The sequence below is a fragment of the Cadophora gregata genome (genome assembly GCF_030347475.1).
Source record: "Cadophora gregata isolate MNR1 chromosome Unknown scaffold_2, whole genome shotgun sequence".
Classification (NCBI taxonomy): Eukaryota; Fungi; Ascomycota; class Leotiomycetes; order Helotiales; family Ploettnerulaceae; genus Cadophora; species Cadophora gregata.
The window spans coordinates 1,295,125-1,322,817 of NW_026695925.1; the positions used below are offsets into that span (position 1 = coordinate 1,295,125).

At 48.8% G+C, this 27,693-nt stretch overlaps 11 protein-coding genes across 11 annotated transcripts; 6 read left to right on the plus strand and 5 right to left on the minus strand.

Annotated features, from left to right (window-relative positions):
• Positions 1-88: 88 nt before the first annotated feature.
• Positions 89-2,119, plus strand: ONS95_007740 (uncharacterized protein; the record flags this gene model as incomplete). Its single annotated transcript, XM_058501259.1, has 9 exons — positions 89-134; positions 250-401; positions 456-742; positions 808-849; positions 976-1,099; positions 1,148-1,371; positions 1,437-1,752; positions 1,823-1,929; positions 2,023-2,119. The coding sequence occupies 9 exons, from the start codon at positions 89-91 to the stop codon at positions 2,117-2,119; spliced, it is 1,395 nt and encodes a 464-aa protein (XP_058362576.1).
• A 14-nt stretch (positions 2,120-2,133) lies between these two features.
• ONS95_007741 (uncharacterized protein) lies at positions 2,134-3,758 on the minus strand (the record flags this gene model as incomplete). The annotated part of the gene is made up of 4 exons (XM_058501260.1): positions 2,134-2,559; positions 2,618-3,148; positions 3,273-3,571; positions 3,710-3,758. The coding sequence occupies 4 exons, from the start codon at positions 3,756-3,758 to the stop codon at positions 2,134-2,136; spliced, it is 1,305 nt and encodes a 434-aa protein (XP_058362577.1).
• A 381-nt stretch (positions 3,759-4,139) lies between these two features.
• Positions 4,140-9,470, minus strand: ONS95_007742 (uncharacterized protein). Its single transcript, XM_058501261.1, has 3 exons — positions 8,977-9,470; positions 8,243-8,921; positions 4,140-8,190 (listed from the first exon to the last, which is right to left on the minus strand). The coding sequence occupies exons 1-3, from the start codon at positions 9,073-9,075 to the stop codon at positions 4,421-4,423; spliced, it is 4,548 nt and encodes a 1,515-aa protein (XP_058362578.1). The 5' UTR covers positions 9,076-9,470; the 3' UTR covers positions 4,140-4,420.
• A 159-nt stretch (positions 9,471-9,629) lies between these two features.
• On the plus strand, positions 9,630-10,636 carry PUP1 (proteasome core particle subunit beta 2; the record flags this gene model as incomplete). The annotated part of the gene is made up of 3 exons (XM_058501262.1): positions 9,630-9,755; positions 9,880-9,927; positions 9,983-10,636. 3 exons carry the CDS (start codon positions 9,630-9,632, stop codon positions 10,634-10,636), a joined length of 828 nt encoding a protein of 275 aa, XP_058362579.1.
• An 801-nt stretch (positions 10,637-11,437) lies between these two features.
• Positions 11,438-14,917, plus strand: ONS95_007744 (uncharacterized protein; the record flags this gene model as incomplete). Its single annotated transcript, XM_058501263.1, has 7 exons — positions 11,438-12,070; positions 12,525-12,956; positions 13,041-13,148; positions 13,202-13,708; positions 13,764-14,021; positions 14,130-14,747; positions 14,825-14,917. The coding sequence occupies 7 exons, from the start codon at positions 11,438-11,440 to the stop codon at positions 14,915-14,917; spliced, it is 2,649 nt and encodes an 882-aa protein (XP_058362580.1).
• Positions 14,918-15,214: 297 nt separating this feature from the next.
• On the minus strand, positions 15,215-17,636 carry ONS95_007745 (uncharacterized protein; the record flags this gene model as incomplete). The annotated part of the gene is made up of 1 exon (XM_058501264.1): positions 15,215-17,636. The coding sequence occupies exon 1, from the start codon at positions 17,444-17,446 to the stop codon at positions 15,215-15,217; it is 2,232 nt and encodes a 743-aa protein (XP_058362581.1). The 5' UTR covers positions 17,447-17,636.
• Positions 17,637-17,966: 330 nt separating this feature from the next.
• HEM12 (Uroporphyrinogen decarboxylase in heme biosynthesis) lies at positions 17,967-19,282 on the plus strand (the record flags this gene model as incomplete). The annotated part of the gene is made up of 5 exons (XM_058501265.1): positions 17,967-18,021; positions 18,079-18,120; positions 18,181-18,716; positions 18,768-19,158; positions 19,209-19,282. 5 exons carry the CDS (start codon positions 17,967-17,969, stop codon positions 19,280-19,282), a joined length of 1,098 nt encoding a protein of 365 aa, XP_058362582.1.
• Positions 19,283-19,333: 51 nt separating this feature from the next.
• FCY1 (cytosine deaminase) lies at positions 19,334-20,890 on the minus strand (the record flags this gene model as incomplete). Its single annotated transcript, XM_058501266.1, has 3 exons — positions 19,759-20,890; positions 19,448-19,713; positions 19,334-19,385 (listed from the first exon to the last, which is right to left on the minus strand). The coding sequence occupies exons 1-3, from the start codon at positions 19,789-19,791 to the stop codon at positions 19,334-19,336; spliced, it is 351 nt and encodes a 116-aa protein (XP_058362583.1). The 5' UTR covers positions 19,792-20,890.
• A 780-nt stretch (positions 20,891-21,670) lies between these two features.
• YDJ1 (Type I HSP40 co-chaperone) lies at positions 21,671-23,088 on the plus strand (the record flags this gene model as incomplete). Its single annotated transcript, XM_058501267.1, has 4 exons — positions 21,671-21,706; positions 21,762-21,831; positions 21,885-22,721; positions 22,772-23,088. 4 exons carry the CDS (start codon positions 21,671-21,673, stop codon positions 23,086-23,088), a joined length of 1,260 nt encoding a protein of 419 aa, XP_058362584.1.
• A 544-nt stretch (positions 23,089-23,632) lies between these two features.
• On the minus strand, positions 23,633-25,962 carry TRM82 (tRNA (guanine-N(7)-)-methyltransferase non-catalytic subunit trm82). The gene is made up of 3 exons (XM_058501268.1): positions 25,221-25,962; positions 24,452-25,168; positions 23,633-24,395 (listed from the first exon to the last, which is right to left on the minus strand). The coding sequence occupies exons 1-3, from the start codon at positions 25,775-25,777 to the stop codon at positions 24,038-24,040; spliced, it is 1,632 nt and encodes a 543-aa protein (XP_058362585.1). The 5' UTR covers positions 25,778-25,962; the 3' UTR covers positions 23,633-24,037.
• A 257-nt stretch (positions 25,963-26,219) lies between these two features.
• On the plus strand, positions 26,220-27,226 carry RPP0 (ribosomal protein P0 (A0) (L10E); the record flags this gene model as incomplete). Its single annotated transcript, XM_058501269.1, has 2 exons — positions 26,220-26,393; positions 26,459-27,226. The coding sequence occupies 2 exons, from the start codon at positions 26,220-26,222 to the stop codon at positions 27,224-27,226; spliced, it is 942 nt and encodes a 313-aa protein (XP_058362586.1).
• Positions 27,227-27,693: the final 467 nt, after the last annotated feature.

A 27,693-nucleotide genomic window follows, 5' to 3' on the forward strand; every position in this document is an offset into this window, starting at 1 on the left:
CCAGTCTCGGCTTATCCTCAGCCCACTCTCAAAACATAACAAATATCTACAGATCTTTCGTTATTCCCTTGCATTCCCCACCAACGAAATGACCGCCGCCAGACTTCTCGACTCGAAGACTCATCTCATTCCAGGTAAGCTTAAATCGTCATGTGATCAGGCTCTTTGTGCTCTCCCTGGAAGCCTCATACGTATCTCCTTCCTTTGCTACAATTTAGAAGCCGGATATAATGCTCATTTGTCAAACAGGAAAGCTCGCCGTGAATGAGTTGTTCTTCGAAGTCCCTAAAGACTATTCAAACCCAGATCGGGGTACCATTCAACTGTTCGCCCGGTCAGTCTCGAGATATGAGAAACCAGCAGCAATCGTATCCGAGGAAGAGCGGCGGAAGAAGGCCATGGTATGTGGAATTAGACAAAACTATAAAAATATACTGAATAATGTTTGGATCTAGAAACCATGGTTTGTATTTCTTCAAGGAGGACCTGGCTTTCAATGTTCTCCCCCTCAGAATACGCCTATGACCAATACCGTTCTCGACAAAGGATATCAGATGCTTTATCTTGATCAGAGAGGGACCGGCTTAAGCACTCCAATATCAGCGGCGACGCTTGCTCTCCAGGGCGATCCCCACAGGCAAGCTGACTATTTGAAGCTCTTCCGTGCCGACAATATTGTGAAAGATTGTGAGGCTATACGAAAAACACTTACCGAAGACTATCCCACCGACCTGAAGAAATGGTAAGCTTTCTGTGTACTCTCAGTGTCGCATTGATTCTACGACACTTTGATTTGACAAAACGCAGGTCTGTCTTTGGACAATCGTTTGGTGGTTTCTGCGTTCTCACGTAAGTGAAACACTGATTCATTTCAAATCATGTCAGATCCCAAGAATTTTGGCATGTGTATTGATGGCAATACACCAAATAAATTCAACTCTGAGAATTATCACCGAGAGGCTAATTCGTGGAAAGATACCTATCCAAATACCCCAATGGTCTCCGAGAAGCCTTTACTTCAGGAGGTCTAGCGCCAATTGGCCAGTCACCCGAAGCAGTCTACAGGGCCACGTTCAAGAAAGTGGCCGAAAGGAATAAAGTAAACACGAACTCAATATGCTTGACCTCAACTGCTGATGATATATAGGCGTATTACAAGAAGTTTCCCGAAGATGTCGACGCGGTCCACGGTCTAGCGTTTCATATTAAAAGTAAAGGAGGCGTGAAACTTCCGTCTGGCGGCATTCTCACTGTACGGGGCTTTTTGACACTAGGTAGAGGTTTTGGAGCTCATGGAGGACTAGACTCCGTGCATGACTTGGTGCTCAGGATGAAGACCGATTTGGAGCAATTCCAATTCATCACTAGGCCGTACGTAACAAAACGTCACTGTCGAGGTCCCACATTAAGCGCGAAGAAACGCTGACATGTCACAGTACACTCTCAGCACTTGAAAGTGCACTTAGCTTCGACGATAACGTTCTATATGCCATTATCCACGAAGCAGTCTATTGTGAAAATGAGGCGAGCAACTGGGCTGCCGATAAGGTGGGAAAGACTCTCAGAGAGTTCCAATGGCTTTCTCAGTCGCCACAATCCCCATCATCCGTTCGTGAGGCACCCCTGTTTTTCTCTGGAGAGATGATCTACCCGTTCCTATTCGACATATTCCCTGAATTGGAGAGGATGGCACCAGTGGCAGATATCATTGCCAGATATTCTGGCTGGGGACAACTGTACGACACATGGCAGGTATGTGAATGTAGAATCTTGTGAAATTATTTCAGCACATATGCTGGCTGGACACTGATGAATGCCGCAGTTGGCTCGTAACGAAGTCCCGTTGTACTCAGCAACGTTCATCGATGACATGTATGTTGACTTTGGTTTCGCGCAAGAGACAGCCAGACTGGTAAAAAACTGCAAACAGTACGTTTCTTCGGAATGAGTTTGACAATATCTACATGTTGACATTTAATGCCTCGTTACTCGGCAAGAAAGCTTGCTAACTGTGACTGATAGACACATCACCAACTCCATGTACCACGATGCAATCCGCAGCAAAACCGACGGTGTGATGAAGGAACTTTTCGCTCTTCGAGATGACTCAATAGACTAGCCTTTCTTCCATTCCTACAGATTCGCCTTCATATCCATCACATCCTGCGCCTTCTTCAATTGCTGTGGCAAATCCTCATCCCAAATCCACTCAAACCGCTCTTGCAGTCTCTTCTTAATCTTCGACAAATCCGTTCCGAGAGTCTCATCCTCAAATTCATAGATAGCTGCCGCTTCCCTGCTAGTTCTCACTACCTGCTGACTTCGCGGTCGACGCACGGCGTCGTATGCGTGGAAAGCTTTTTCGATATCGTTGACTGTCTTTACCTGGCCGAGAAGGTTGGAAAGGATGAATGCATCTTCAATTGCTTGTCCGGCTCCGGCACCTTGGTGAGGTGTTGATGCGTGTGCGGCATCTCCTAGGATAGCGAGGCGACCTTTGTAATATGTTGGCGCTGGAGGGTGGTCGAATAGTGCCCATACATCAGGCTTCTCCATCAACTGTTATTTCGTGTCAATTACTGATCACCCCCCAATTTTGGAAGAAGATGAAACTGACCGAGAGAATCTGCTGCACGCTTGTCCCCCAACCCTGGAAATCATTGAACATATCCTCCTTCTTCATAGGTAAAACCCATCTTTCATCCTCCCACTTCCCATCTGGCTTTGATTGGAATGCCACAACATTCATCGTCTTTCCGTTCTCAATCGGAAATGTGAGTACGTGCCCGTGTCGACCCATATACATCTGACTATTCCTCGCCAAATCATCTCCAAGAGCATCTGCCGCCTTCTCCATCGGTATCAGACCTCTGTACGCATATTTCCCTGTAAAAGTAGGACTCGTGCTCTCGTGATCTTTTCCTAGGATTATCTGTCTCGTCCGTGACTTCACGCCGTCACATCCAATGACAGCATCGGCTTCAGCGGTACTTCCATCATGGAAAGTTATTTGCATCTTATCGCCGACTTTCTCTACGTTTTCGACTCTCTTTCCAAACTTGGCTACACCATCTGGGACGAGTTTGACCAGTACGTCTAAGAAGTGTGCTCTGTGTACTGAGCTGTGGCCTACGTCACCAGCCATGACCTGTATGGTGTATCAGCATATTTTCATAGTAAAGCTTACAAAACGTGAGGCATTGACAGAACTCTCTTGCGTGGAGTTCAAAATCCTAAGGAACCCATGTGATACGGCGAGAGAATACACATACCGGAGCAACCTGCACGCCCTCTTTCCCCGGAGCTTTCAAATCCTTCCAACCATCATCCTTCATTCCCAACGTGAAGTTAAACCAGCACTTCTTCCACGCCGACGAAGCATTACTGGTAGCAATTTTATCGTAGCCATTCTTGATCTCAGGATCTATAAGGCTCATTGCTCTAACGGCATTGTCGCCGAATGAGACACCGGCGCCAATCTCAGCGAATGCTGGTGCAGCTTCGTAAAGCGTACATGAGATGTTTTGGTGCAGGAGGCCGATGAGGGTGCAGAGGCCGCCGATGCCGCCGCCTGGAGAGTTCGTCAGTATGTTTTTCAGACTCGGTACAACTTATATCGTTATTAAATCTCATTCGATTTACACAAGTGCTGTAAATATGTAAAGTCTATATGAAAAATTCAGGCCTAGCAATGGTAAGTACAACGTACCGCACACTGCAACGTGGAAGTTGCTCTTCGGTGTATCGGTTACAGCCATGTTGTACAAATAATTGAGTTAGGGAGGCTTGAGAAGTGAGTGTGAGAGAGTTTTGAGAAAGTTGAAGTATGCTGATGATGATGGCGATATTTATTGGACAGACGCGGAGTCTCGAGTCATTGGCACAGGGAGTGGACATCGGGTATGGCCCCGGATCGTGTTAAAATCAGGGCTGAGGCATCGGGTACTAGCCGAAGTTGGTACACGGATGGGCCTGAAGGCTCTTGATGACAGTGGGCTCATCGCTGTGGAGTACTGCCTTTTTACGGGTTGGCGCGGTACTTGGGGTCGCCTATGCGGGGTGTATCTGTGGGTTATCCAATCGCTCGATTTCAATTACACCGAACCGACCAAAATCCTTTCATTTTCAATTAGCCCTCATAAAGCATTACGGAGTAGAGATTAAAGCGACGAGCTGGGGATTACAAGGGATGGGTTTTGTTGGAGACGACAGCTACTGTTGATCTCCTTCAGCTCGGCTGTCTTGAATAACAGACATGTTCAGTCATTCAGACATTGATTTCTTGGAATATCCTTCATTGAGTCCGGTTCATGGATCACTACTAATCTCTACCTTGTACAATATTATTCATTGCCCTTTTCATGCTCCAAAGCGCTCAAGACCACAACGCCATAAATGCCAGGTGCTTTCCAAACACTGCCTAGTCGTCGTCAACCATAGGACGGACTTTCGTGCCGTTCTTCTTCAATGCTGTCTTCAGTCTCTCGGTTACTGCCTGCTTCTTCGCCAACTGTGCCCTCAACTGTGTCTTCTCCTGTATGCTGTAGCCACTCATCTTCTTTCGGGGAGGAGAGCTACGACCGAGCGAGCCAACCGAGGACATCAAAGAATTCTGGAACCTTTGAGGGGTTTCCTTGATGCTGTCCGGGGTATAGAACAATCCGAATGTGCTGGACGCAGCTGGGTTGCGCAAAGACGCTCTGTTGTTTTTTGGTGTAGCGAAAGGGGATCCTTCCCGACTGTCTACAGAGTTGAAGCGAAGTTTTCGCATCTGTTCTTCGAGAAGAACGACGTCTCCACTTCTCTTCTCTGCCATGGTTGTCATTTTCTTTATGGTCCGCAGAACTGCTTCAACAGTTGGGCCACCAGATCCACTGCCGCGATTCTTTGATGCTTCGTGAGATACCATTGTCGCCTTCAGAATCGTTAGAGCCTCCTCTGTCTCTGATAGCAGCTTTTGAAACTTGATGAAGTCTTTCCGCAGATCTGTTTGTTGCGCGGCTTGCTCGGCACTCAGCGGCTGTGCACGAGCTATCGCGAGAGAAGTCGGATCCTGGCGAGCGTCAATCATCTTCTTGAGATCCTCGTGTTTGGCTCGAAGTTTGATAAGTTCCCTTAGTAAAGTATCGCAGCTCTGAAGCTTAGAGTCAACATCCTTGACACGACCATTGGCAAGATCCTGTGCAAGATCCCTCTCGACAACCGATGACAGATTATCGATTTCGACGAGACACCAGTCATCGTCCCTCTCGAGATCTTCTCGCGTTCGCCCTTCATCCTTGTACTGCTCTGTGTGGAACTTGATGAAGCACTCCATCGCCCGTGCGTTGACACCCAAGCAATCAATCATGGAATTAATGTCCCGATACACAGCCTCAACCTGGGCTGGAATACTGTCCAAAGATGACTGGCCTTGGTAATCTGCATGGACCTCAAAATCAGGTAGATTTCTTAGAGGCTCAAGTTCCGATTTCATAAATGCATGGAATCTGTCATCTTCTTCATCAACCAAGGCTTGCTTTTCCTCTGCCTCCTTCCTCGCTCTTACTTCCTGCCGACGTCTTTCTTCATTAAGAAGATCAGCCTCCGTCTGTGCGAGGGTAGGCTGCGCCGGGATAGTTGTGCGACCGCCTCGCTGAGATCCTAAAAGCTGGGATGCGAAGCCAGGGGCACTCGATGATCGAGAAGTTTCGGGACGAAGTCTTCCGGGTATGGAATTGCGAACTGGACTCGGGGACCGGGGACTTAATTGAACCTTGGGGGGCAGGAGAACTGGTGCAGACCCGTTGAGCTCGCCGAATAAAGCAGGCCTTGGTTGGCCAGCCTTCGAGATCTTGGTAAAGACACTGCTCTCCAGACTACCGTTTTTCAAGCCACCAAAAGAGCTCTCTGGCGAGATGGCTGGGGTTTGGTTGTTCTCTGAAGTAGGACTAAGGTCTTTCGCGACATCTTCACCGCTGCCCTCCTCGCTTAGTTCTTCACTGACATCGTCGCTACCATTGTCGCTTTCATCGTCGCCCTCTTCTGTCAGAAAACCCGAATCATCTCCATCATCGTCTGGACCACCAGGCACATCGCTTGGTGGAATCAATTCCGCAGGAATAGGCTTGGCCACATTAGGAAGTGGAGCAGGACTTGAAATAGGTTGAGTGGGCTTAGGCGGAGACTTTGTCATGAAATCTGGGGGTAGAGGAGCATCGGCACCAACAGACGATCCCGATGACTCTCCAGCAGCAAAGCTCACTTTACTTGTAGTGTCAGGTGGAAGAGGCGCTTCCGGGATCTTGTTAATGTCATTCGGGGTATACGTGACCGCCTCTTGCTTGATCTTGGGGGATAAAGGCGTCTTCGGTATCGTAGGTGAAGGTTGGGGTTCGGAAGGCAATGGTGTCTTCGGCCCAGGCGACTTGTTCACGGCTACATTTGCAAAGCTGAAAGCTGCAGGCTTTGGCTTATCATCTGATGGCTTACCGAAACCGAAACCGGCTGAGGCAGATTTCGACGATAAATTGGAGGTAGCAGGTGAGTTTCCAAATAGTCCACCAGTTGCCGGGGGAGCCGATCCGAAAATAGATGGTTTTGGTGCCGCCGGTGTAGATGCTGGAGTCGTCGAAGAAATGTTGCTGACCTGCGCTTTATTCGACATGTCATCTGAGTCCATATCAGTTTCTTTGGACACAGGAGTTTCAGCAGCTAGAGGCTTTGTTGCCTCCCCGAGGGCGCTACCAAAGTTTCCACCAAAGAAGCTGCCTTGAGGTGCAGCGGAGGTCTCCGGGGGTTCATCCTTTGCAGATGGACCTGCCTTGAACGACGTGCTAAGTTTAAAACCACCAGAGGCTAAAGGGTTTGCGCCAGAAGCTTCACTCGATGCTCCCCATGTCTGACCAGTCGCTGGCGTAGAAAATGCATTTGGATTCGAGGCGGGCTGCGACCCAAATATGCTCGTTGTACCCGCTGGCTGACTTGTTGCAGATGACGAAAAGGGATTCGGAGTCGGAGTTAATTGTGAGCCAAATACGCTTGGAGTTCCAGCTGGCTTTGCAGCAGCGGCAGCAAAGCCGCCTTTATTTGAGGCAAAGGAAGCGAATCCAGAAGGCGTTGCGAGCGTGCTTCCAGCGTTTATTGAACTACCGAAGACTGAAGCTGGCTTACCCAAACCTCCGGCTTGACCAAAGGTAGCAGTAGTGCCTGTGGCTACAGCTGACCCCCAAGGAGACGCTCGATTGCCTAAAGAAGGCTTGCTAGTGGCGCCAAAGCTTGGTGTTCCAAATGCTGGATTAGAAGCAGCCGTTGCAGAGCCAAAAGTAGAAGATCCAAATGCTGGGGCATTCGAAGCGGTGCTGGACGATGGGGAAGCGCCCCAAGGAGACTGGCTTTTCCCAAGGCCGGATGGAGCACCGAATGCACCTGTGGACGGTCCGGAGGAAGATGGCGTGCCGAATGAGGTGGTAGGTCTGGCAGTTCCAAAAGCGGAACTGGTGTTGGCTGTGCCAAAGGCAGACGAGCCAAAAGTTGGTTGTGAAGGAGTACCAAAAGCAGGCGCTGGAGCTACAGCAGGCGCTGTGGCAGGCTGGGCCGTCTGGGATCCACCAACGACTACAAGGCCAGGATATGCTGTGCCCTGTCTAATCGAATCCATATAAATGACCCACCAAGCAGCTAAGACACCTTCATTATTGAGAACCATGAGAGCAGGTACCGGAAATGGCGATTCATCCATTTCATCACCTGCGATCGGCTTTTCCACCTTCTGGTTGCTTGAAAAGTCCATAGCAAGTCCAATAGGAGAAGTATCGGAAAAGTTTGCACTCATCGGAAGTGCGGCACGACGAGAATCGTCAGACATCTCGGTCATAGTAAATACGCCTGTCACGCTGTCGGCTGGCTTGTCGGACGTTAATGGAACCTTTGACCTGCTAAACAATCCAATGTCGGCAGAGGCACTCGAAGCGACGATGATCAGATCTTGAAGATTTGGAGGGAAGTCTCTCAGGCGTAGCATAAAGTGGTGAGGTGGAGACCGATTCAATCCAAACGGTCCCGCAGGATCTGATATCTTCTGAAAAGTATAGTTCGATGACTGTTTGGTGACCAAATGAAACGTGGAGTTTGGAGCTTGACCAGAATCAAACTGGGATGGCGTGTGAACCATTAAGAATACCAGGTTCTCCAACCATGTTATAGAAGAAACTGAGAATGTTAGAGCAACGCAATAGCAGTAATTCATGTTGAGGAACCTTACCATGGTCACCACTATCCACGTTTGGAGCCCGAGGAATCTCTGCTTTACCTACACCTTCTGGAGTCATTTGAGATGCAGTACCATCGCCTAGACCAGCCACCAGCTGCTTGCCCCTTGCACTCCAAGAAACACAGCTCACTCCAGTTTTCAAAACAGGTCCGTTTGCTGTAGAAACAAAAGTTCTCTCTTTCAAATTTGCCATCATGAGTTTCCCATCCGTTGTCACCAGAGCAAAAAGCTCGGCCTTTTCTGGGGTTGGGTTAGGTATCAAAGCTCTTAATGCCAAATTCTCGGTAGATAGTTGATATGCTGGTTCCGTCGAGCCATTCTGTAGTGACTGAACCTCGTAGACCGCTAGCCCTCCACCAGTTTCCGCAGAGAGGACTAAGTATGTCTCGTCCGCCGAAAACGCAACTTGAGATACTCGCATGGGCATAGGTATTCTCAATTGAGGGTGAAATTGCTTTATGTTGCCACTTTCACTTTTCGCTTCGAAAGCCCTCCGGACTGACTCTGTGGATGCGACAATAATTGCATCTGGTCCGGCGGCAGCAACAAGGCCTTTTTGCGAAGCTATACTCAGAAGAGACGAAGTGGGAGGTGGCAGTTGATCCGCAGGCCATGGCGTAGGCAGCAATTGGACTTTGGATTCTCCACAGAGTGCTCTGAAGCCAAGAGCCTACAGATTGTTAGACTCTCTCCAGAAGCTGTAAACGCTTTGTATTTCGACGAACCTCTGTTTGAATGTCCTCGAGGTCAGGACCATTTTGCACGGTGGCACCAGCTGGCGTAGCTGTTGCAGCTGGTGCAGGGCTCCCAAAGCTAAATGCCATGACTGTCGCAAAGTATCCGGCCTTGGGAGGTGTTTGTTATGGGGAGCTTCTGCGCATTTAGCTGTGTTGTTGAAGTCGAAGTTCCACAATGGGCAACAAAGCGCGTGGGTTGTAAGGAATGAATATCTCTCGAGCTTTGGCAGGAACAAAATGCGAAGCTGCAGTGCCGAAATGCGGTGGATGTTAATAGTATCCGGAGATCTCAGTTCGAGGTAGAATGGTGAGCGCAGAAGTTAGAGCATTGTCCGAGGCATCAGATGAAGCTCCCTACCACCAGGTACTGGTACCATACTTCGAATCAATCACCAACGAACTTCGCGCCAAAAACTGAAGGTCCGTGCACCACGAAGCTTCGCGACCAGGCGGCGCCAGGCACCGCGACCTCGTCAGCCAGCTACCTACCTGGGAAGAGACACTGAAAGACATCCACCACGCCTCCACAACCTCCACATCAAACAAACATATCTCCTTCATCCAGAATCTCAGCGGTCGCCTGCTCAACACAACCTCCAAAGAGCGATCAATAAGAAGCTCCTCGAGCTTCACCTGCCACCATGCCGGGTTTCGACTTCTCAAACCACACCCGCAATGCGGCCCTACACTCAAGAGGTGTGCCACTCCCGAAGGCTACAAGTACTGGAACGACAATCGTGGGATGTATATTTGATGGTGGTGTTGTGGTACGTTCAGCACTTGCAACTCCATTAGATCTCCAAGACTCTTCCGGCCTTGTTATGCCAGCAGACTGGACATGTTTTGGAGCTTCAGATCGACGAACCACAAGCTAATTGCATACTATTACAGATCGCTGCAGATACCAGAGCAACCAGTGGACCGATCGTAGCTGATAAGGTAAGCTGGGATACAGCTGAAACATTGATATTGGACTGACACTCCTCCCAAACAGAACTGCGAGAAGCTTCATTACATCGCTCCTCAAATCTGGTGTGCCGGAGCTGGTACTGCAGCAGACACCGAATTCACAACTGCCCTCATCTCTTCACAACTCGAGCTCCACTCCCTCTCTACCGGCCGCAAGCCACGAGTCGTTACCTGCATGACAATGCTGAAGCAACACCTTTTCCGATACCAAGGACATATTGGCGCATATCTGGTTGTAGCTGGTGTTGACCCCACTGGTGTGGGATTGTTCACTGTCCACGCGCACGGTAGTACGGACAAGCTTCCATACGTCACCATGGGAAGTGGTTCAATGGCAGCTATGTCCGTCTTCGAGACCCAATGGAAGTCATCTTTGACAGAACAGGAGGCCATCGACGTAGCTTCCAACGCGATTCAAGCTGGTATTTTCAACGATTTGGGTTCCGGATCGAATGTCGATGTCGCGGTTATTACGAAGGAGAAGACGACGCTAAAGAGAGGTTATATCAAGCCGAACGAGCGGAGCAAGAAGCAGAAGAGTTATGTCTTCAAGAGAGGTACTACAGCTGTCTTGAACGAGAAAATTATCACGAGGGAAGAGATCAGCAAATACGTTACAGTACACGAACTGAAGGGAGATGAGGCTGCATTGGGAGAGAAAATGGATCTTGATGTGTAGAGGATAGGGAGTTTGCTGGAAAGCACCACAAATGTAACAACATTCTGGCTTGGAGACCATGGCGCAGAAGACTGGGCGTGTATTATGAGCAGCCAACGAAGAATGCACTATTTTCGAAGGAAATGCTGGTTTCTTTGCCTTATTTGGGTGGAGTTGAAAGTGGTACCTGTTGCTTCTTACCAAGGGGGCAGCTCCACCAGGCTCTCCTCGCTCAAGGACAACTCCCTTGCCGACGAGCAGAAATTCTGTGAGCGGTAGTGATGCTGTTTATGCATCGAGACCAATGCAGTACTCGCAAGCTTGTAACCCATGCGCAGCTTAGGTTCGCTGATCCTCTAAGTCTGACATCCTAGCCCTTGACCCAAGTTTTTTGAACATACAAGGATAAGTGACACTATCTAATCACAAGACTGCAGCTTTTAAAGTCTACTGTACCTGCACTACACAGATGACTCGGAGTTCCCATCTCTATCTTCCTTTAGGAAGCATTTTATGTCCTGCCCCATTGGTTAGTGTTGACCTGCTGCCTGAGGCATGACAATCTTGCGACTGGACGGCTTGTGGAGGGTTGACGTGCATCTATTCCCACCTTTCTTTCGGCCGTAATAGCCACTACCTTCAACTTCAACTTGTATCTATCCGAAACCGACGGTATATGCCGCCTTGAATTTCCATCCACGGGTACACCAATCCCTGTAATAGTTCTGTTTGGCTCGGGTTTGCGACTCTGTAGTCGTGCCACCACTATACCCGCATCCCGGGCAACGGTTTCCGTGTACAAGAAAGGCATTAGTCTGCAAGATGGATTACTTTAACGCCATCAACGTTCAAGGACCAAACTCTCCTGATACTAATCAAGGAAACTCTACGACTTCTCCAGCCTCGTCAACTGGAAACGCTCAAGCGAGGACATCGACTTCACCACCAGCACCCCAATCAGGCTCCCAACCCGCAACAGCCTCATCTGGAACAGCAACTCGAATCAGAAGACGGAATCGCATGATCACGAGTTGTTTGGAATGCCGACGCCGAAAACTCAAATGCAACAAGTCTCACCCATGCACAAACTGCGTGAAATTCCAGCGTGATTGTGTATTTTTGGCCCCAGCGTTGGATCAAGCGAGTCAGCTCAAACTCACAGAGATTAAAGAGAAAGTTGGATCCTTGGAAAGACTACTGGAACGAGATGTTGCCAAGAATGCTGCACAGCAGTCAACAAGCTCTCCTAGTCAAGACAACGCTCTTCCAGAAGATGAAGACTTGCCAGCCAACGAGGACGAGAAAGACTTGGAACCAACCCCTCTTGCTGTTGTGGATGCTGCCTATGAAGTTGATGGAGAGGACGATGATCTTCTGGATCTGGGAATCCAGCTGGGCAAAATGAGGATCACAGAGCGTATTGGCGGCTTCTTCAGGCCAAAGATATCCGAGGAGGTTTGTCTCTATCCCTTCAACGTCAGATCTCGTTTTTGCGTCACTAAATAGGAATCCCCGTACTTTTCAAACCTCTCTTCCATATCATCTCTTTGAATTTTCTCGTTTATACCTCCAGTACCTTCGCAAATTTCGTCTAGGAAAGCGAGGGATCATAAGGAACTCCTAACATTGCATGCGCAAAATATTGCAGATTGCGACGTACTGTTGGTATCTTGCACCAGACTGGCTCTGATGATTTTAACGTATTCTCAGATCTGCAGCTGTTATGGCATGAAATATGGACCATGTTAGTGCATGGTGACTTTGAGCTTGAGGTTCAATAGGATTACTATTCACAGACTGGGTCAGTTGATCGGCTCAGCTTCATGGGATGTACTCGTGTCTCTCATTAAGACTTTGATATGGTTATGGAAGTAATCTACAAGTCGACCTTACTGACCGGTTACCTTAGCTCGAATACACGATGCAAGATACATATATGACAGGCGACAAAAATATAGACGACAATAAAACCGTTGCACCGCCCGACATCGCCATCCCACTTCCGCCAGCATCAGAATGGCTCAAAGCTGGACCTCAATACATTTTGCCGACATCTGGATTCTTCTTTGGTGGGACTGGATCCCAGGCTTCTCTCATTGACTTTCTCCCATCTCGCTTAGCTGCCGACCGATTAATCAAGCAGTACTTTGCGTGTGTTCATCCAATCTGCCAGATAGTTCATCGTCCTACATTTGAGAAGGAGTGGGAAACCTTCTGGGACGAGGTTACTCTTGGTATCGAGCCTCCAAACTCCGTACAGACTATCGTTTTCGCGGCAATGTTCTCGGGTGTAGTTAGTATGGATGATTCTGTTATCCTGCAAGAGTTTGGTGTATCAAAGGTTTGTTAATTATGGTCATCGATGAGACAAGTACTCCAGCATGATGTCAAGTTTTGCCTCGCTAACTTAATGCTATAACACTAGGCCAGCCTGGTGGATAACTTCAAGCTGGGTACAGAAACAGCTCTGGCCAGAGCCAATTTTCTGCGAACAACCAAGATTGAAGTTCTCCAGGCATTCGTCATGTACCTGGTATGTATTTTCTGTCCCTCGCTTTGCTTCGCTTGAGTTGATGCCAGTTTTAGATACCCCTCTGTAGGGCAGAAATGTCAAGAGCCCACTCGGTGCTGCTGGGCGCGGCGATCAGGATGGCTGAATGTATGGGTCTCCACCGTGATGGTCAGACATATGGCATGAACCCTCTAGAGACTCACATCCGACGCCTCGTATGGCACCAATTATGTTTCCTCGATATTCGGACCTGTGAAGCACAAGGACCTCGCCCGACTATACGACGCGACGAATTTGATACGAAGCTTCCTCTCAACGTCAATGATGTTGACTTGCGTCCTACTGGAAAAGCACCTGTGGGTGCAGATAAGTGGACCGATACAACATTCTCGCTTATCCGCTTCGAAATCAATGAGATGATGAGGACAATATGGATCGATCGACCACGTATTGAGAGAAGGAAGATCAGCTTGACTGCTGTTCTTAGCAAGATTGAGACATTCCGCGCCAACATGGCTGCTAAATATGACCATCTCATAGATGACAAGATTCCGTTGCAAAAGTGTGCAAAGCTAGTCAAGGTAAACTACAGTCTACTGTCTCATGCCTGGGAAGCGGCTATTGACTTACCCCTAGGCACTTCTCATGTCTCGACTTCATATCATGGTATTGCATCGCTATCACAACTCTGTTGTGGCACCTATGCCTGATCGACTTCGACAGATAATGTTAGCAGCAGGCACCACGACAATCGAGATGGCCGTAGCTCTGGAGACGATACCTGACATAAGGCCTTGGTCTTGGTACGGAGGTGCTTACCAACAGTATCACACAGCATTTCTTCTCCTCATGGAGATATACGTGTATCCTCAACGGAAGGAGGCAGATCGGATTGTAAGCACCGTCTCTTCTCTAAAGTCACGACTTTCTCGCCACTTATTGTTTTTCGTCTTTTTGCCTGGTTCCACTGTCCCACAAGAGTCGCATTAACACCCAAGCCAGTGGACTTGCCTAGATTACATATTTGAAACCGATCCCTCCCTCCCTCGCCGCGTAAAGGGCAAGAAGATCCTCATGGAACTCCAGCAGAAAACCGCCGTTTACCAAAGCATGCGCGGCATGCGCGCTCCGGTCGTAATGCAAAAGCACGTTGGAGTCCGTGAACCCCGCGTCTCGGACAAAAACGACGGCAAAAATATCATGAAAGAGCTGAAGTTCATCGTACCCGAACAAGGGAAAAAGCCCGGGCAAGATTTCGACCAACAGCAGCAGCAAGAGGCGGAGCAGACATCGCCGCTGGCTGGATTCCAGCCGCTGCAGTACGGGCCGAGTGTGGCGCAGGGGAACCTGGGGATGGGACCTACTCTGGGTCTTGTGCCTGGTCCTGCTTATGACTCGTCGATTGGGAGGGTGCCACTTGGTCAGGATATGCAGTTTGCGGGTGTGTCCAATGGAGAGAGTTTGTGGGCTTTCCCGAATAGTCAGAGTCCTGAGGCGAGTTCTGATACGACGAGTTTGTCAGGACAGCAGGTAGCTGTTGGAAGTGGTGGTGGGACAGGGTTAGGAGGAGTGGCCGAGAATGTGGTGGGTAATGATAGTTTGATGGCTGACATTGATTGGGTGGGTACCCTTTCTTCTCATCTCCCTGCTTTTGCTCTACACTTGTATGGCAGATGTGCTGATACTGCTCAATCTAGGACGCTTTCGACGCACTTTTCCCTCCGGGGCGTGCACAGTCAGAGCCGGAGATACCAGGGTTTCCGTTCACAAGCGGGCTGGGGCAGTATTGATGCAAAGGGCGGTAGAGTTGAATGGAGTTTGGATTTCCATTAATCATTAATGGGAGCAAGAGATAGGAGAGCTCACGCTGGATCTGGAATTTCGCTATGATGATAACTTTCTCATCTACATAATTATGAGCTTTAGGTAATAGCTCTGACGCTCGTAAATTTCTTTGAAGCACTACCCACTTCCATTTAATGGCATACTGGCACGGCAAACGAATCCAGACAAGAAATACACGAAATAGGCATTATAGCATTCGCATGTCTGGGTATACGCTCGTTACTTCTAACCTACTGCCCACCTTAAAATACTTTCAGAGCCTTGTCTCGCTTCGAGACCCTCTCCGAGATATGTTGATTCCACACTTCGACAATCTCGTCAACAGTAGCAGCCACATCTGTTCCCTCCACCTTCTCAACCGATTCCAGTAGCCACTGTGCCTTCGCCTTTGCAATCCAACCGTTACTTAAGATTTTCCTTGAGATACCCGCCTGAACCATTGCTCGAGTCAGTTCCGGTGTTATCGGAGCGTTGTGCCTACGGAGATGGAAGAGACATTGCATGACGTTACGGAATGCCACTCGATGGGATCGTGTTTTACAGTGTGCGAAGAGCGTTGCCATTTTCGTTAGGTGGCCAGCGACGGCTGCCGTCAGGCTCGATTCTGTAGGAGGAGTATGTCTTGCGAGTAAGAGAGAGGGCATCGTCGATTCGTACAATGGTATCCCTAAGGATTTCCAGATGATGCTGGATCTTGCACCGTTGCTAATCATTGAGAAAATGAAATGAGGGCATTTCTCCAATCGCAAGGGTGTATTGTTGTATCGGATGAACCGGTAAAGTTTAAAAGTTTTCTGAGCAAGCAGATTTTCATTTCCAATGGTCATGCTCTCCAAGGCCTCATCAATGATATCCGATGGAACTTTCATTTGGTGCCTTTTGAGAGAACAGAGAGTCTTGTAAATAGTTTGATGGTCTCCAAGCTTGTCCAGAAAAGTGAACAGCAGCCTCATCTTGTTCCAGTACTTCTCCCGTTCCTCGTTTATGACATATAACAAAGTACTGGGGTCCTTTCGATTGAATTGGGAAACTCTAGCGTCGAAGATAATGGTCGCTAGAGCTGGGCGCTCGAACAGGTCGCGACCGATCCAGTATTTGAGCAGTATGTCGGTAGCCGTATCTTGCCCTATATACGAGCCAAATTGTCTCCATGTTTCGAGTAGTAATGTCTCGTCCAAGTTGGGCAGCTGGGCAATCAAGGACAGCCACCTGCCTGGAAGTGAATGGGCAATGGTTTCATCATCGCACGTTTTTAGGATCCTGCTCGAGCATTGCTGGATAATTGTCTTAAGAGACCCAGCAGGAAGGTGACTCAGGGCTGCCGTGAGAGTCCTGAGACTGCGATGATGAGATGAGATGATGCATTCCGCCTCCACAAGAATACCTGCGCTAGATATAATGGCATCCCTTGCCATTTTCAGAATCTCGCGAGATTGTGGTAAATCTTGGTTAAAACTAGGGCTTCTTCCCAACGATTCTGTCAAAGCCTTTACAGAAGTGACAGCACTTGTAGCTTCGGACACACTCTGAAAAGCCAATGCTAGAGGTGATTCGCTCTTTCGGAGAGCTTCTTCGCCTTCGCAGCTCAGCAACCATGAGTGCACCAAGCGAAGTATGCTTCCATGCATCACTTGCAGCTGGGCCTTCGACACCGAACACAATATTTCCATGGCCAGAGCTTGCAAGCCCTCTGACATCCGGATATGGCTCAAAATGGCCATAAATCGTCCTGCAATTGTCATTCCAAGGTCTGAAAATTGTACTACTTTGCAGCTCGAAATCCCATTCCACATCGCTTGACACATGGCGAGGCATTGCGCGTTTGCTTCCTCTGAGTTCAGTGATCCTGCATGAATGTCCTTTATGACAAGGTTCGTGATAAAGAAAGCCAACTTCTCGGTGTGGAGGCCGAGCGAAAGCGTTTGCGCTAACTTTCGATTGAAATCGTCACACAAAACCCGGATCTCTTCAGGGCGACACGTTTTGAGGGCCTTCCGAAGAGACAGAAATTCGAATCTCAAGGGCACAGACCTTTTAGGCTTGGCCTTTAGGAAAGATTCTGCACTCGTCCGTTTGGTAGGATCCAGAACAGAGTCCGAGGCTGTTGCCCATTCCACGAACCATTTTGGAAGAACCGATGAACATTCTTCAGATGTTATGTGCCGTGTTGTAGGAGCTTCCCATTGCCATCGAGTCCTATCCACTTCTCCGACAAAGAAGCTCCATAGAGAAGCAAGGCCAGGTGAGGGCGTAGGAGTAGCGTTGGATTGAAGTGTCATTCGTCTCTTGCCCAGCCTCCTTCTACTTTCCAACGGTCCCGGTACAAAGCTTCCATAGCGTTTCCTGGTCTTCGAGACCGCGCAAAAACGTTGAAAAGCATGGCTCAAAGCTTCATCAGATATCCAGATCGAATCTGGAGATGTAGATAGCTGTCGCTGCAGTGCTCGGAGGCAGCTAGAAGCTGGAGGAAGCATGGGCTATTGGAATTCGATAGTTCGCGGCATTCGTTGGGCGGCGGTCGCCAGATCGATCGTTTGATCAGTGGGGATCATCAATTGGTACAAGATGGCATGAAGGATAACGCGCGAATTTAAATTGCTTGACTGGCTCAATTGAGCGTTGTTGGTCATACAAAGGCGCAGCGGTTGAATGTTGCCAATTGGAACCCACAGCTGGTTCAGACCTGGAGGAAATGTAAATGAGGGCCTTATGGCCTGAGGGGGTGCAGAGCGCCGAGTGCCAAGATTAGGTACAGTAGTAGGTACGGTGAGGCTGCTGTGGCTTGACACCCTGTCCCGAGGTCAACATTGGATGGAATGGAAGCCACAGCGAAGTGGGGAGTCGCCCTGTCGCCGAGCTCAGGAACCATCGCGGGGATGTGATGGTGATGTCTCGTCAGCTTGCAAGTGGACAGGGAGATACCTACGCGGCAGGAACTTCTTGTCTTACCATTCTTCTTCACGACAACACCCAAATATTTGGGATCCTGTCACAATGGCCCACCAATTCGAGCCATTGAAGAATGATCTTCTCCTGAGAACAGCATGGGGTACGATTTTGACCTTCTATCCAACATTCCAGGAATGACGCTGACAAGAATGAACAGGTCAAAAAGTAGAAAGACCTCCCATGTGGGTTATGCGTCAAGGTACGATTCATTGTGTGCTCGCAGGCACTGGATTGGGTTCAGTTCTCTAACTTAGCGAAGCTGGAAGATATCTCCCCGAATATCATGAAGCCAAAGGAAACCACGATTTCTTCGAATGCTGTCGCTCCCCAGAAATCGCCTCGACCCTGACACTCCAGCCCATCGACCGATTTGCAGGTCTCGTGGATGCTGCGATCATCTTCTCCGACATTCTGGTTATACCGCAGGCGTTGGGAATGACAGTCGAGATGGTTGACAAGAAGGGCCCGCATTTCCCAGAGCCATTGAAGTCCCCGGATGATGGACAGTACGCCACAGTACTCAGCAAGGATGTAGATGTGGCTGCGGAGCTGGACTACGTCTATAAGGCCATTACTATGACGAGGCACAAGTTGAAGGGGCGTGTTCCATTGTTCGGGTTCTGTGGTGCTCCATGGACGCTGTTCTGTTACATGGTTGAAGGAGGTGGCAGCAAACTGTTCATTCAGACGAAGACCTGGATCTACAAGTATCCCAAGGAGACCAAAGCTATGCTACAGAAGATTGCAGAGGTCTGTGTGGAGTACTTGGCACTGCAAGTTCAGGCTGGAGCTCAGGTGAGTTGTCTACGCTCGGTTGAGATTGGCATTACTAAAGTCCTTCTCTAGATCATTCAAGTCTTTGATTCTTGGGCGGCAGAGTTATCACCTACAGCCTTCAAAGAATTCGCTCAACCATACCTCGCCTATATATCCGAGAACCTTCCCAAGAGACTAAAGGAGAAGAATCTGGAGATTGTCCCCATGGTTGTTTTCGCTAAGGGAGCATGGTATGCTCTAGATGCACTGTGCGACCTTGGTTATCAAGTTGTCGGACTAGATTGGCTGCAAGATCCAGCAGATGCTGTCAAGGTTAGAGGAAATAGACCTGTAGTTCTTCAAGGAAACGCGGATCCAGGTATATTGTACGGGACTCGAGAGAACATTACTGCTACTTTGGAGAAGATGATTGAAGGATTTGGAGGCGGAAAGCAGGGCTGGATCTCCAACCTTGGCCATGGTAAGTTTCCCAATTTTCTGGCTTCCTTGGAAGTATTGACAAAGTCCTAGGTATCACACCTGGTGTAAACCCTGATGATCTGAAATTCTATTTCAAGGAAATTCACAGAATCACTAGCAAATAGAAGTCGACTGTGACTCAAAATGTATTAGATTGCTCCAAAACAAATTCTATTTCATTTTGCCTCTTTTGAGTAAACTCTCTCCTCCTCACCAATGTCCTCATTCCTATTCTAGTCAGCCCTGGTTACTGGCTTCAACAACACCGCCCCGAAGTGCATTCAACTTACCAAACCTCGGGCTTCTCCTTGATGAACAGATCCATCAAATCTTGGCACTCCTTATTCTCCAATACTACAACCTCCACACCCCTCTGCTTCAAATACGCCTCACCCCCAAGGAAGGTTTTATTCTCACCAATGACCACCCTACCGATGCCATAGAGAAGGCAAGCTCCTGTGCACATGTCACATGGTGAGAGTGTGGTGTACATGGTGGCGCCTTTGTAGGCTGAGGCAGGGAGACGACCGGAGTTGTAGAGGGCTGATGTCTCGCCCTGAGGAGGTTAATGAGTTTAAGGAATTGGTGAGGACGTTCTTACGTGGTGGATTGCACTTCCGCTTTGGACGCGCATGTTATGTCCTCGGCCGAGGAGTTTGCCATCTCTTGATACCAAAGCGGCCCCGATCTATGGAATCATACTCAGTATTCTCAGCGCATGGTTACTATAGCAATGCGAGCACAATCCAGCATGTTTCAAATCTGACGGAAATGGAGACACGACTCTTGACAAAGCATCGCCTGGATTAGGTAGGTCTCCTGATCGTGCTTCCGAGAGGAAAAGAAGGGCAATTCAAGGGACCGCACACACCGCCGTCAGTTCCATAGTCAGATTCAAAGTAGACTTAGGCAGTCACTCCTGGCATGTAGAGAAGAAGATAGAAGAGTGGGGGATCTCACCGGCACGCCACCCTCTTTGTAAGAAGTTTTTGCCTCTTCGATGGCAATAGCCAGGCCTTCTTGGTCATTCATCTTGGAGAGGATCTAGTGGTATGGTGGACAATGGAATGAGTACGAAGAAGAGATTGTGGGCGAGTAAAGATTTGTGAGAAAGGAGGAGGCGTTATCTCGTCAAGGATACAAGTGAAGAGATGTGGGATCTATTACTCGAGGCTATGACATTGCCGGAAGACAATGGAATTGTGGACTCTTGTACTGAAATAAAATTTTCATAGTTCAGATGGCCAGAGAATGAATCTCCAGATTTGATGCCATTAGAACTATTTACAATAATCTTGAGAGTGCAATGCAATCACTTGTTTGTTACTGCCGCCACAGGTACCCGTCTGGCCCCTCTACCCCTCCACAAGAATAGGTGTCCCCCTAAAGCCAATAGAGGTTGCATTAGATCTATACAGACTTACAGCTCTTTGATGGGAGTGATCAGTAACGAATGCCACAACCTCATCAAAGCACCGAGACGTTCTGTTCTGTTTTGGTGAACATGGCTGCAGCTGTGGACAAATTCGCGTCCTTAGTCCTTTGTCCTTCCTCCACTTCACTTCTGGATACCTTATTATCGATAAGAAAATAACTAACTGTGTGATTGGCCGTGTTGCCGAAAACAGGGATTTATCCCGCAGGGCCGTGCTAAGCCGTATCAGGAACAGAACATGGAATCGTTTTGACAACATCTGCGACTTTACGACGAGATAAAAGTCAAAAGTGAATTCAGAAAATTCGAATCATATACTCGGGCTACTCATAGTGCAGATTCCAAACCACTTCACTTTTCCATTTGTTGTTGGCGTGTTTCGCCGTTCTCAGCCGCCACAGCTCCGAATTCGATAGATGGTGCTAGAATCGCACGCAAACCCTTGGATCCCTGTCAAAGCCGACATTTTATCAATCACGGCCTTGAGAAAGGCCCGCCTTGCGTTGCCTTGCCTGCACTTGCCTGCTTCCACTGTTTGCAATATTACTTGGTTGCTTCAGCAGCAGAACAGAACTGGACCGAACTGAACAGAGCCTGGACTGAGATTGAAGAACATCACCTTCAAAATTTCGCCCTGGACTCGCCCGTAACAATACAACACTCCTGCACACCACACGTCCCCAAGCATAATCTCGAACTTCTTACACGGTCGAGCAAAATCGGATCCCGCTACTCAGCTTAGTTTGCGATTCCCCCAGACAAAAGGATCCTCCCTTGTGCGCGCAGCAAGGCCTCAGCCTCAGCAATCAAGTCTGTAAGTATTCTCAACCACTCCATCTGTTGCCTGGACTCTCCTGCGACCATCACTTTGCTCAAAGTGAATTCCATCTTCGTATTCTGTGGCATGCCATTGCGTCTTCCTGTATTGAACTATCACTGACCTTGTACACTGCAGACTTCACCCGCCACCCCGACAAGGCACAAGTCATAAGGCTCGGTCGTATATCGCAAATAGATCTTGGTCGATCGTCGAGTACCGTCTCTAAACACCCTCTCGACAAATCCGTAGCCCGCCAAAATGGCAAAGGACACAAAGTTTTACGACATCCTTGGTGTAAGCATACACCCATCTTCATACATACAAGATACGCTGCTGACGGTCGTGACAGGTCTCTCCAAACTGCACAGAGGCAGAGTTGAAGAAGGCATACAAGATCGGGGCTCTAAAGCATCACCCTGGTAGGTTTCACTATGACATACTTGCTTAAAAGCAGACCTAATAGAATTCACAGACAAGAACGCACACAACCCCGATGCGGAAAACAAGTTCAAGGATCTCTCCCATGCGTACGAAGTTCTTTCCGATCCTCAAAAACGTTCTATCTATGATCAGTATGGCGAAGAAGGACTCGAAGGTGGCGGAGCTGCAGGTGGCATGAACGCCGAGGACCTTTTCTCACAATTCTTTGGTGGAGGAGGAGCTTTCGGCGGCGGCGGTGGACTTGGAGGTATGTTCGGCGGAGGCATGCAACAGCGTGGACCACCAAAGGCCCGGACAATCCACCACGTACACAAGGTCTCACTCGAGGACATCTACCGGGGCAAGGTTTCCAAGCTTGCGCTCCAAAAGTCGGTCATCTGCTCGAAGTGCGACGGCCGTGGTGGCAAGGAGGGTGCCGTTAAGAAGTGCGCCGGCTGTGATGGCCATGGTATGAAGACTATGATGCGCCAGATGGGACCCATGATCCAGCGTTTCCAAACAGTTTGCCCGGATTGTAATGGCGAGGGAGAGATCATCCGCGAGAAGGATAAGTGCAAGGGCTGCAACGGAAAGAAGACCGTTGTTGAGAGAAAGGTCCTCCACGTCCATGTGGACAGAGGTGTCAAGACTGGACACAAGATCGACTTCCGCGGCGAGGGTGACCAAACTCCAGGTGTGCAGCCGGGAGATGTTATTTTTGAGATCGAGCAGAAGCCACACGCCAGATTCCAACGCAAGGACGACGACCTTTTCTACCAAGCCGAGATCGACCTTGTGACTGCGCTTGCCGGAGGAACTATATTCGTAGAGCACTTGGACGACCGGTGGTTGAGCGTCGACATTCTTCCAGGAGAGGTTATCTCACCAGGTAATTATCCAGTTCCCGTACTACTTTTATCATCTGCTAACAGACCTCAGGTACCGTCAAGTTAATTAGAGGCCAAGGTATGCCATCATATCGTCATCACGACTTTGGAAACATGTACGTCCAATTTGATGTCAAGTTTCCCGAGAAGAACTTTACAGCCGACCCTGCTGCATTCGAGGCTCTCAAGGCCATTATCCCTCCTTCGCACACCATTGCTGCGCCGCCAGCTGATACCATGACGGAAACGGTTGACTTCGAAGACGTTGATCCTGCCCAGCAAGCACGAGCCCAAGGCGCAACGGCAATGGACGAGGACGATGAGGATGGACACCCAGGTGGCGAACGTGTTCAGTGCGCTTCCCAGTAACGAGCCAATACACGAACTAGACACGGGATCAAGACCGGGGTTAACTCAGTTGCATCTTTGCATGGGTTGGGCCTTTCTCTGGCTGGCTAGCAGATAGTCGAGCAACGAAATTAGTACACCGATCATCGGGGAATCATACTTCGGAAGTAAGATACGCTAGATCGCAAATGGCATCTGACGAGTGATGAAGATGAGCCAGCACCACGGGTCTATGTGCGGGAAAACGCCGATATTTTACTTCGACCATGCCTTCATTCTTCTTTTATTTTCTTCGGCATTGCTTGCGGTTTTCTAGTTGTTGAGCATTTGGTTTGCTTGATATTGCTTTTACTTCTTCTTCCGTGGGTTTGTGAACTGCGGGGGAGGATGCTGGCTAGCTGACTATGTGTGTTTCGATTGACGTCGGGGGCGTTTAGACGGATAGATAGCATGGCAAAAATGAATGATAAAAAAACACCTTGTCTCGGTTGATGTGAGGTCATGATTGTTTGGTGCAAGTACCAGATAGAGTACTTCCTTGTCTCCTAGCTGCTTACTCGGTATTCGACAAAATTAAGAGCTGTCACATGCTAGCCTATAAAGGGATCTGAAATAGCTCTTTGACTAGAGCTGAAATCTTGTCTCCCATATCTTACTGTTGAGCTGGGAGCCATAGATATTCATTCCTTATGTTTACACAGTCGAACTCAGTGAGTTCAAGAGGCAAAATAAAAGAGCACACCAAGCGGTATCAACATAAGCACACGCTTGTGGCCAACTACGCTTGCTTGATTTATTCTCTGAAAGATTGGGACGCCCAAAACATGAGGGAGAAACTCGGACAACCTAGAAGCGAAGATCGGTATTAGACCTCGCGCTGAGCTAGAAACCTTTCGGCACAGGAAGATTTGGGGTATATTTGCTTCGACAAGCAAGATGATTCCATCTAAGTCTGTGTTCACTCCACTGTTTACTCCTCCCCGCCATCTCCCTCCCTTTTCCTTAGATTTTCCAAGCCGTACAATAGATTGCCCAATCTTCCCACCGCATCAAGCTTCCAATCCTCCTCAATCTTCGCGAATGCCAACGCACCTTCCACCAGCATCAACTCTTGCGTTGAGAACTCAAAAGTTTGTAAAACATTCAAGTTCTCTGTGGTCTCGGTTCTAAGCTCGTTAGTTGAGCCAGGCTTGTGGATTGTGTCGATTGATACGATGAGTCTGGACGAGGTTAAGGACAGGGCGAGGACGTTTCCTGGCAAAGCCAGGGTTTGGAGATATTCGAGCCGATTGGAAGGTGTGAGAAGGAATAGGAAGAGTGCTGGGACGCTAGGGTATGTTAGCTCTTATTCTCGGATTTGGTTGATTGGGGCAGATGTACTTACCCTTCACAAGCAACAACGATAACCTCCCTGATCTTAGATCCAACCATTGTCTGAACACTGAGGAGACCTGACACGACAAATTTTACAGCCTCAACACCGCCATCAATCCCCTTGAATACATCCAGCTCCCTTCTCACTCCATGAACATGGCTCTTCAAATCCACCTTGCTCACAAGCTTGCCAGGCAAGAACTCCCACACATACAACTCCTCCTCCCCACCACCGGAGATCAACACCTCTGGTCTCGAGCCCGGAAAGCATAGTCGAGTAATGAACTCTGTATGGCCTAGACAGAACCCCTCAATAATATGCGCTTGAGGTATTCCTCTCGAGATGCGAATGTGCTCATCGCGATCAGCCGTTACGATGTAGTTTCGTCCTTCGACAGTGACCAAAGCTATATCCGTAAGCATGGATACATGTCCGAGTAAGAGCTTGTGCTCGAATGTTGGTTCTGACTTCTCGGTGGGCCGATTGGTTTGCCGTTTTTGGTTCTCGAGGGCTTTGCGGTTGCGTTGGGAGTGGATGGTCAGTTCATTGGCAGCAGGGATGAATGGTTTGGCTGCTGCTGATGGTTCCGGGGTTTGAGGGGCTGGGTTTGCGGATTCCAAGGAGGGAATCAGTGGGAGAGAGTAGACGTCGCCGAATTTGTCGGCGCTGATTATAGTTTGGTCATCTGCTGTGATGGTTATGGAACATGGTCTTTTGGGCATGGCTCTGTTTGATGTCAGGACGAGTTATAGTCTTTGAAGTGCATTTATGAGCTTACCTCTGACTAAGTTGCTGAAGTCTTTGCGATCCTCCCTCCTCAAGACTTTCAAACACCCTGATACTCTTGTCCTCCCCAGTAACAGCAATCACGTGCTTCCCATCTTTCGTAGCAGCCAGAGCAATCACAGCTGGGGCTTGTAGACCACTAGCTATAGCCTCTGAGCGATTATTATGTTTTGGTTTCTTTTTCTTGCCATCTTGCTGCTCCTGCTTGGTGTCTGGTGTTAAGCTTGAGTCGTCTTCATTCGTCTCCTCGATGATCCCAGACGATAGCTTTCTCTTCTTTGCTGGTGGGCCATCTTCCCCAGCATCTACTTCTCCTGTTGGTACAACTGGTTCCAGGCTCGCTGCTTTCTTCTGGATTTCAGAAGCGGACGCCTTCTCTGTCTGCGTAGTGTCTGAAGAGGCCGGGCATGTCCATGTTGAGAGTAAGGAGCCATTTTCCAGGCTAAAGGAGTCAATACTCGATCCTCGAGCTGCAACTAAGATGTTACCACATGTTTCCATACACTGGTATGGCATTTGGCGATGAGACATGTTGAGAATCAAGCTCATATAGCCTTCTCAGACTAAGTGAAGCTATGTGCAATTCGTGTACTTGGCTCACACTGTGTTATTAAGTGTTGTGGGCTCCAACTTATTAAATCAGATTCGGCAAATTCTGGGACTTGTGAGAAGCTTACCTTGGAACACGAAATATAACACGAACTCGTCTTTTCAAAAATATGAAAGATCCAAATCATCCTCGCAGCATTTATGAAAGTGAGGTTGAAAAAAGTTCACGGGAACTTGGCAGGGGTGTTGAGATCCAGCCAATCAGACGAGATTCTGCGCGGCCGCTAGCGTATCGAACTCCCACAAACCAAATCTTGACTTTCGGGATGGTGCAACTTCTTCCTCTTCCCATCAACAACTACACGTCTCAAGCTCTCGAGACACTTTTTCAAATACACCCTTCATCTGACCCTTAAAACATCCCTGCCTTCAATAAGAAGATATGGGGGGCAGATCCGAGAACAAGGCCGGCTACTTCGATAAGCTCAAGGGCCTCCTCGAGGAGTACAAGAGTATCTTCATCGTTGGTGTCGACAATGTCAGCTCCCAGCAGATGCACGAGATCAGACAGGCCCTCCGTGGTGAGGGTGTCGTCTTGATGGGAAAGAACACCATGGTATGCTCTTCTTGTTCCCGCGCAATGCTCTCAATTTTGCAGAAGCTCATCGTCATCTTCCACAGGTCCGTCGTGCCATCAAGGGCTTCGTCGCCGATTCCCCCGAGTACGAGCGCCTTTTGCCATTCGTCAAGGGCAACGTCGGTTTCGTCTTCACCAACTCCGACCTCAAGTCTATCCGTGACAAGATTCTCGCCAACAAGGTCGCTGCTCCCGCCAGAGCTGGTGCCGTCGCCCCTGGTGATGTCTACGTCCCAGCTGGTAACACTGGTATGGAACCCGGAAAGACCTCTTTCTTCCAGGCTCTCGGTGTCCCAACCAAGATTGCCCGTGGTACCATTGAAATCACTGCCGACTTGAAGCTCGTCGAGGCTGGCACCAAGGTCGGAGCCTCCGAGGCTACCCTGCTCAACATGTTGAACATCTCTCCCTTCACATATGGTATGAGCATCTCGCAGGTTTACGACCAAGGCAACGCTTTCCCACCCAGCGTTCTCGACATCGAGGAGTCTCAATTGCTCAAGACCTTCTCGAGCGCAATCACCACCATCGCCGCTATCTCCTTAGCCGCCAACTTCCCAACCCTTCCATCTGTTATGCACTCCGTCGTCAACAGCTACAAGAAGGTCTTGGCCGTCGCAATCAGCACCGAGTACAGCTGGTCTGAGATTGAGGAGTTGAAGGACCGTATCGCCAACCCAGAGGCTTACGCATCCGCCGGTCCTGCTGCCACCACCGATGCCGCCCCAGCTGCTGAGGCCGCCAAGGAGGAGGAGGAAGAAGAGGAGGCCGAGGATTCCGCTGATGAGGGTTTCGGAGGCATGTTCGACTAAACGGGTCGCTATCTCGCATACATTGATGAATTTCATGGGAGGGTTTACGACACGAATCATGAAATGCACATAGAGGATATGCAGATACACTAATGTAGCTTCGGCACATTTGGGACACGACTGGGTGAACAATACGAATATGTGTGACTTCCATGGAAGTGATAGGCTAACCCAGACTATGGGCGTAGCAAAAAAATTGCAAAGGTTTGTCAGAACTCTCTTTTCCTCACTACACATTTCCTCCACACAAGCATAATGATGAACAATCAAAGCTTTTTAACCCTTAATGGAATTCACACCTCCTTGAAGACTCATTAATCTCTAATTTTTTACTGAATTCGATGCTGTTCTGTTCAATCTCTTGATGCACAAGAAATCTTTGTGGATTTATGATGCTGACGAGATATCCCAGATTTCTACAAAACAAAGCTTTGTTGCCTTCCAAAATGCTAGGCCAATGATAAATG